Raw genomic sequence first — 9,017 nt, 5'->3', positions numbered from 1 at the left:
AAAATGACGGTGCTTCTGATAGAATCCTTTATAGTTTATGGAGTGTAACAAACCAGCCGCACGAGCAGCACACTGCGCCGCTAAAGACGTGCGTTTCAGTTGCACATAAAATAAATGTTGGAGCTTTGCTAATTGTGTCGTGTATTTTTGTTGGTGGGGCAGCAGCAGCTCAACAGGTAGAGCGGGCTGTCCAGTAATCGGAAGGTTGCAGGTTCGATCCCGGCTCCAGATAGAGAATTCTGCTGTTGTGTCCTTGGGCAAGACACTTAACCCACCTTGCCTGCTGGTGGTGGTCGGAGGGACCGGTGGCGCCTGTGCTCGGCAGCCTCGCCTCTGTCAGTACGCCCCAGGGCAGCTGTGGCTACATTGAAGCTCATCACCATCAGTGTGTGAATGTGTGTGTGAATGTGTGTGTGAATGGATGAATGATGCACTGTAGTGTAAAGTGCTTTGGAGTCCTTACTCGGAGAGGCGTTATACAAGTGCGGGTCGTTTATCATTTCATTTTGCTACGCTGAGTGGGACTTTTGTTTTGATGTATTGTGGTATTGGAGATTTGTGGGGGTGACTATTGTTAGCTGGTGTGTGTGTGTGTGTGTGTGTGTGTGTGTGTGTGTGTGTGTGGTTTTAATTGCTTTTTTTTGGGTGAATATTTAATGTGTTTATTTAAGCATATCTCTATTTTTCAATAATTGTACATGCTTTTGACTACCTTCTGTCGCTTTTTTGTTCCGTATACGAGGAGGACCCCCATGAAAACGAGATGGTACATCTCAGGAGGTTACCCATCTTTAAATAAATGTTTACATGTAGCAACATAAAGATAGGTTCAGGTTCTAGTTTTTTCCGTGAGTCACTTCTGGGATGCATCAATTTCTGCAGTTAACATAGGGCTAGAAAGGAAATCACACACGGTTTCAGTGTAAAATCCCCTGTAATTTTCAAAATAAAAGTATTGCAGCGATGCTATTTCATATATATGAAGCTTAAGTGTGACCTGACGGCTTATTTACTCACAGCATTGTTCCAGAAGTGCAGCGGTGTGTTTTTATGGCTTTAATCCTGGCGGTGGAGAGGAACATCACACATGACATCAAACAGTGATACAAAACATGATTTCTTTCTTTTTGGAGTAATGGCGCATTGCAAAAACAAACTGTAATCTTTGAACCCTCCAGTGATCTTGCGAGGCGAGTGAGGAGCACGGCAGATAAGCTGTGCAGTGCAGTGATTGTCATGAGTAAACCGTTCCATGATGCTTTTGCTTCCAGTGTGCAGTAGTCGTCCCTCAGCAGAAGCAGCTGAAACCAGAAATCCATCAGACTAGCCGATTAGGATTTATTTTGGTCTAAATGAGAAATTACACAATAAAACTAATGTAGATAAGACTACAGCTAATGATATGATTATAATACAATATGAAACCATCTCTCTCACTACTTCGACAGACAGGCTTAGGCCAATGTGTGTGGATGTTTCCCTACTTATTATTTAAATATACACCAATAACAGCATGGACTGAAAACCTGAGAACCAAAGACAATATAATACCGAGGTGAAGGTTTATGCATTTAACTAGACATTTAAGTGAGTCGTGGTGGACGGCTGCTTATACTGAGCCAGGATCTTCTGGAGGTTTCTTCCTGTTAACTGTAAACTGCTGGAATCCAAAACCTAAAGAAATGCTTCTATGGAGTAAGTTTTGGGCACCTCTGGAGGAATGTCCAGGTCAAAAACAAACAAACAAGATGTGTCATTAAAATGCAAAGCAGAGTTCACTTCCTGTTGTAGTTTTTATTTGTGCCTTCAGACGTAACAAAACATTTTTAATCAAATACCGCCTACAAAAATAAATCATTCTACTTAATACTACACTCAATACATAATCTCACACAAATGAGGTCAAACAACAACTACACAGGTGAGGTCATCTTTTCCCCCAGAAGCTCTCCCGTCTCTTCTGAGCACGCTCCAAGATGGTGGATGCTGCCGAGCAGGAAGCTGCTGACTTCCACGACAGCACTGAGAGACAATCATCTGAGAGCCAAACAAATTTCATGCCAAGTTATTAGTTTGAAAGGTGCTTCACGGTCGTGAGAAAAAGGCTCACCTTCGTCAGCGCTACAGCCTCCTCTTGAAAAAGGAAGGAACCGCAAACCCAGTTCACCTTTTGAGAAATGACACAGTAATCTACTGACACACAGTCATGGTTGTCCTGCTTCCCTCATTTCCTTGGTCTAACTGACCTCTTTTCAGGTTTTTACTGGAATTTGATCAGTTGAGAAAATTGCAGTAAAATCTGCTGAGAAGGAAGTAATGAGGATGGGGGAGTCCCAGAGTCTGTTATCTAACACGAGTCTCCCTTCAGCGCCATGGGAGTTGCCATTTTATTTGTCTTCATGATGCGTGTGACCTCTCAGGCTGGGCTTTTTGCAATGAAGTCAGGGTCTCTGTGTGAGTGGGGTGGGGGGTGTAACAGTGTTTGAACAATAAATACAGAAAGTATTCAGACCCCTGTCAATTTTTCACTATTTGTTATATTGTAGCCATTTGCTAAAATCAGTTAAATTGATTTTTTCCTCACTAAGCACCCCATATTGACAAAAAAAAACAGCATTTTAGAAATGTCTGCAGATTTATTAAAAAGACAAACTGAATTAAAGCTGCAAGCAGCGTCGTTCGGCCTTCGCAGCTCCGCGCCGCTCCGGCCTGGCCGGCAGCTCGGGGCACCAGGGCACGTCTGCGGAACAGAAACGTCGACCACCCCGACACCAAAAACCGCTAACGGTCACCTCGTCCGCACCTCACCCTGACTCAGCATCCCCTCTGAGCCCACGATTATATTACACGTCACACCACTAGGGCATACTCTATCTTTACCCCACTGGTGGTGTGATGACACAGACCCACTTTAATGCTTTTCTGACCACGTTTTTTGAAGTTATTGAAGGTTAAATGTATCTAGGGGGCATTGTGACCAACCACAGAAAAATCCCATTGAGGTCAGCTTTGGTTGACAAAGATGGTTTTCTGTTATTTTGGCATCAATCAGACGTTGTGTGCTACAGGGATTAAAACCAACAACCACATCAATGTGTTTGGTGCAGTCACGTGATGTCACAAGCCAAGTATAATGCCATTCTGACCTTGTTTTTAGAAGTTAATAAAGTTTGAACCCATCTAGGGGGCGCTGTGACCATTTACAACTAAATCCCATAGAGGTCATGTTTGGTCATCAAAGATGGGTTTCTTTTAATTTGGCATCAATCAAACGTTGCATTAGAGACCAAAATCTGTAAGTGGGCGGAGTTAAAGTGATTTGAATGAGTGAGCACATACATGTGTTGATTGCAGTTGTGTGATGACTCCCACCAAGTTTGTTATAGTTTGGAGCTTTATTGTAGAAGTTACAAAGGTTTTATTGTATCTAGGGGGCGCTGTCCAAAATTTAGGAAATATTCCATGAAGAAGTTTGTAGGTTGATGACAGCCATTTGTTGACAGTTTGGTGTGAATTGCATCATGCATGTGTTATTCAGGGCCTAATATCTGTCAGGGGGCGGAGCTAAAGCAATATCAACCAATGACCTCAGGATTGTGTTGGGTGCCTTTGTGTGATGACACATAGCAAGTTTGGTGCAGTTACGACCTCGTCTGTAGGAGTTATTACAATTTTAAAGGTATGTTGGGGCACTGTGGTGACATTATATAACATTCACCAACCGTTTTTGCTTCGTTGGCTAAAGGGCATGATTGTTCATTGCCATGTTCTGTCTCGGGCAGATCGGAGGCTGTTTGTGGAAGTTACAGTCAAACGTAAGGTCACGGCGTCACGCCAGAATTCGCCATGGCATCAAAGCCCCTCCCTATCTGGAAAGCTATCAGATCTGAATGGTCATTACAGCATCATGAAGACAGTTCATGACCTTAGTGTCATGATGACTAAATTAGAGAGGACAAATATGGGCATTTCACCGTAAAACAATAGACTTCCTGTAGTTGGGGGGGGGGGGGGGGCTTAGGTGATGTCAGCTGTCCACATTGTCATTGTCTTGAGATGTGGTCAGTGATCACATAGACAAAGTTTGATATAGATCTGATCATGCACAGGGGAGTTATTAAGTCAAGTAATGTAATGGCGAAAGGTCAAAGTTTGAAGCTTAGCCACACCCACAACTTTCAACTTTTGAAAAATCCGACAGTTGAATTTTTCCCCCCATTTTAAGAGTCTATAGCAGAAGTTTGAAGGCAATTGGTGAAAAGGACGACGGGGCATTATTCTCCAAGCAACGTGTTAGACAACCACTAAATTGAGTACTTGGACCAAAATGGCCGACCTCCTGTGCAACTTTGCGCTTGGCTCCAAGAGACTTTTTTGTAGGTCCTGAGACACTACATTAGTGTACCGAATTTCGTAATCCTCAGTCAAAGCATGGCTTGGGGCAGACTGTTTTAATGGCTCTAGGGGGCGCTAGTTCAGAAAGCAGGCCACGCCCACAATTTCAGCTGTCTATTTCTATTGGGGGTCAGTCTAGGATCACTCACCAGAAGTTTCGTAGTGATATCACGATAAATGAAGAAATGAGAGGCAAACGTATTTCCATGGCGTGATGGCAATTTTCGCCATGCTCCCAAAGCCCCGCCTTTTTTCAAAACCTGCCAGTACTGGAGACCAAGTGACCTCAAGTTGTCTACTGCTATTTGCCAGAGATTCCTGGTGATTGGTTAAAAGGAGTCCAATAGGGAGCTGTGAAAACGAGTGGCGTGCCGACAGGTCAAATTTTGAGGCTTAGCCACGCCCACATCTTTCAACTTTTGAAAAATCCGACAGTTGAATTTTTCCCCTATGCCTTAAGAGTATATAGCAGAAGTTTGAAGGTGATTGATGAAAAGGGCGACGGAGCATCACTCTCCAAACAACGTGTGTGAAAACCACTAAATCGAGTACTTGGACCAATATGGCTGACTTCCTGTGTGACTTTGCGCTTGGCTCCAAGAGACTTTTTTGTAGGTCCTGAGACACTACATTAGTGTACCAAATTTCGTGATCCTCAGTCAAAGCATGGCTTGGGGCTGACAGTTTTAATGGTCCTAGGGGGCGCTATTTCAGAAAATAGGCCACGCCCACCAGATTTTCACATCAGATTTTTTGGGGGGCCGGACTAGGATCACTCACAAGAAGTTTTGTGGCGATATCTTTATAATTGACGAAATGGGAGGCAAACGTATGGCCATGGCGGTACGCCTGACTTCGCCGCGCCGCCACAGCCCCGCCCTCTGCAGAAAACTCCCATAAAGTGACGCCAAGCAACCCCCACTTGCCTTGGGTTACCAGCTACAAATTTGTGGTGATTAAGTGAAATGGGGCAATTTGGGACCTATCAGAGTAAAACTTGACCTTTTTGGTCCTGAGGGGGCGGGGCTTGTGTGATGTCTTTATCCGACCATTCAGTTTACTTTGTGGGTGGATGACGAATGACCACAGAAATTTTTGTAACTCTGTTCCATTCAGTTAGGAAGTTATGGCAATTTAAAAAATTTTGGCGAGTAGTCAAACTTCAAGGCCTGGTCCCGCCCCTTCAACATATACGAAAACTCAGAATCCTTGTCTCATTTTTCACATTCTAGGGGGCGTAGCCATTCAAAGCGGGCACAGAATAATAAATAATAAACGGAGGAAAAACAAGAGGCCTTCGCAGCGCTTTCGCTGCTCTGGCCTAAATATCACATGGTCATCAGTATTCAGACCCTTGGCTCAGTATTTAGCAGAAGCATCCTTTGAGCTAATACAGCCATGAGTCTTTGTGGTAAAAATGCAACAAGTTTCATACACCTGGAGTTGTGGATCCTCTTCAGCTCTCCAGTTGGATGGTAAACGTTGGTGGACAGCCATTTTTTAGGTCTCTAGAGATGCTCACCTGGGTTTAGGTCAGGGCTGAAGCGCAAGCATCATCTGGCCTACACCACCTGGTACCAGCACACAACCCCAATCCCCCCCAGAACCCTAAGTGTCTATGTGTAGTTTATAATTGGAATTGGGCACTGGTACCCAAGGTGAGGCTGAGTGAACAGATCTCCCCCTTCAGGTGCTGTCAAGTGTTCTCACCCCCAGGGCCCTAAGTGTACATTTGCATGGAATATCATTGGCGGAAGAGTTTCACGTGCAAATTAAAATTGGGGCGCAAGCAGCAGGAATACTGCAGAGATGAAAACCATACCGCTAATGATGGGTACTGAATTTGATACTTTTTAAGGCATCGACCGAATTCCATAATACCGACTGAGTACCGATTAACGTCATATGAAACAGTGCCTTTTTTCAGTACCCTTGCAGAGCGCCGGCGCAAGAGCGTAATGTCATCAGTCACTGTGGTCGAGCTGTAAACAAAGCAGCAGGGCAGAGAGGAAGCACTCTAAAGTTTGGATCCACTTCACTAAATGGGATGGGTAACTGGGTGTTGATTAAACCAGCAACAATCTAAGTGAGGCCTGATCATCTTAATCTACTCTGGTGGGTAAATAAAGTGTTTAAGGTAAGGTTGGCTTGATTTGTTAGCATCCGTTCAGCTAATGGTGAGTTCACTTTTTCCTTGGAACTCCGAACTTCCGACAGAGGGGGAAAAGAGACAAAAAGGGGTGCATGGAGCTGGGATTTAGTTTGTAAGACACCACAATATTAAAATACAAACTTCCATATGGTATCAAAGTTTGCTTTAGTTTCATTATTAGTTTATAGTACATGGTCTCCTCATCATATTTATTCCAGAGGGCAAAGAAGAGGGTTAGGAGTACATGGATCTGGGTTTTGTTTTTATGTCATTTAGAAACAGTTGTATTAAACACTCATCAAAAACTGGTACCGTTAACTACTGGTATCGATTCGTAGGTACCGGAAATTGGTACCGTATTGATTCAAATGTCAAAGGTACCCATCCCTACATACCACACCCCCTGGACTTACCCCAAGGCCTATGTGCATGTTTGTGTGGTGATGTGAAGAAGCAGGAGAAAGAAAATGTCTGATGATGGGGGGAAAGGCCTCATGATTCTTATTTGCCCTGACATGCATTGTGAGCTGTAAGGTCTTATGTAGACAGGTGTGTGGCTTTCCTAATCAAACAAAGCTGGACTCCAATGAAGGTGTAGGACCATCTCAAGGATGATAAGAAATGGAAAGCACCTGAGTTAAATATGAGTATCACAGCAAAGGGTCTAAATACTTAGGACAATGTGAGATTTCAGTCTGTCTTTTAATAAATCTGCATAAATTTCTAAAATTCTGTGTTTTTCTGGGGTCTGAATACTTTCCGTACCCACTGTGTGTTTGAAATAAAATGCAGGAAAATAAAATGGCAGATGTTCAAGAGTCACTAAAACAAGTTGATCAAAGCAAAGGGGCCACATCATCCACCAAGAGGAGACACCAAACCCCCTCTGCCCCACAGTTGAAACTTGAAGAGGCCTGGAGAACCAGAAGCACACAACCACACCGCCCCCTGCTGTTTGTTATAACCAACGACAAAAGGCAGCCCTGGTGGCATTCAGACAGTCCAGTCCAGGTCCCGGATGGTGTCGGTAATGCAGAGCAGACTCAATCCTCTGGTACAGGAACTAATGGGCCCTTAATGGAGGGCCATCCACCAGATAGTCTCTCGTTTTACTTTGATTATTCTCTTCATGGTAGAACCATCGACGTACAGTATAAAAATACGGACATATCCCCACCCATTGCTTCGCCGGGGACAAAGTTGAAGCCAAAAATGGGAGGTTCCCACCACTAAATTTTTTGAACGAGTCACGCCCAGACAATCCGAAAATGGGAAAAGAGGTGGAGCTGAGGGTGGGGCTGTTACGTTTGGAACAGGTTTGGAACAAATAAAACCAATCTTGCTACTAGCTAACTTAGCTAACCCAAGAAGCTTAGAAAGGCACCCGGACCGCAGGGTAGCCCACCCTCATGGCTGACTGGCTTCAGTGCGAGGCTGTAGTCATGCTGGTCACCTGTGGAGATCTAATATGGACTGGAGCTGTTACATTAAAACTAGAGCCAGACCGCTGCGACCCGGAGCCCTGGCCTTTCAGATCAGCTCATTCTCAACAGTTGGAGATCAGCGGGACATTAGCTACATGTTAACGCAAAGCTAATGGAGTTTTTGCGGGTGTTTTTAGCTAGAAAAATGCAGTAGAACGACTCCAACATAAAGGCACCTCCAGCCTGCTTAGTAACAAAATCACAACTAGGTAAGCTGACTGAGGATATCGAGCTTCGCTGGTCCACTGCGGTCAAAAATTTGCGAGTCTGCCGTCGTCAACTTACGCGGCTCTGGGACTCGGCTCACGGTTTCGTGTTGTGCTCCCGACCGGAGACGAGAATGGCGGACTCACAGATCTTTCACCGCGGTGGACCGGCAAAGCCCGATCCTCGGTCAGATACCCAGCAGCCACACCAACACGTTATATTTCAACCAATTTCAACCCATCTTAGACCGAGCAGTGTTATGGTAAACGCATAGAATTTCCCCCATTCAACCAGCAAACTATTAGTGAGAAAAAATGTGGTTGAGCAACTCAAAAGTAAAGCAGCATCAACTAAAAAACCTGTGATCTCCATTCAGAAATCCACAGATGACCAGCATGACTACAGCCTGGCACTGGATTTGACCAATCAGAAATGCTTTAACATACAAGTGGTTCAGGGCTCACCGTTGTGCTGGAAGTCCGGGTGTCTCAGTGTGCCCTGGATGACATGTTGTGGGGAGGAGGTCAGGATGGGTGGGGCTGCTTGCTTCATCCTCATTGGTTTAGACTGAGGGTGAAAGGCTGGTTCGTGTTTAGGGGAGGGACTAGAGTATGTAGCCTTATTCTCTGACCATGCATCTTTGTGTTTGGTCAGCCTGTGAGGGCTCCTCTCTGCTCCTGTTGTCATGGTAACAGTCGTCCCAGATATCTGAACACAGGTAGAGTAACATGAGTGTGTCAGTGGTTATATAACAGAGGAATTGTTTTGTCTTGATTTTA

General features: G+C 44.6%; 1 protein-coding gene across 2 annotated transcripts in view; it reads right to left on the bottom strand.

Moving 5' to 3' along the window:
- Positions 1 to 1,780: 1,780 nt before the first annotated feature.
- mdm1 (Mdm1 nuclear protein) overlaps positions 1,781 to 9,017 on the bottom strand; it is a 46,385-nt gene continuing 39,148 nt past the window's right edge. For both annotated transcript variants that reach the window (XM_015962497.3, XM_070542845.1), the window contains exons 14-16: positions 8,703 to 8,946; positions 2,111 to 2,167; positions 1,781 to 2,037 (exon numbers count right to left, since the gene is read on the bottom strand). In XM_015962497.3, coding sequence (XP_015817983.3) covers positions 1,928 to 2,037; positions 2,111 to 2,167; positions 8,703 to 8,946 — 411 coding nt within the window. In that variant the 3' untranslated portion in view covers positions 1,781 to 1,927. The remainder of the gene's footprint in view (positions 2,038 to 2,110; positions 2,168 to 8,702; positions 8,947 to 9,017) is intronic.

The sequence above is a fragment of the Nothobranchius furzeri genome, chromosome 1, assembly GCF_043380555.1.
Source record: "Nothobranchius furzeri strain GRZ-AD chromosome 1, NfurGRZ-RIMD1, whole genome shotgun sequence".
Classification (NCBI taxonomy): domain Eukaryota; kingdom Metazoa; phylum Chordata; class Actinopteri; order Cyprinodontiformes; family Nothobranchiidae; genus Nothobranchius; species Nothobranchius furzeri.
The sequence above is the reverse complement of the archived record's forward strand: the minus strand, read 5'-3'. Positions and strand labels throughout refer to the sequence as shown.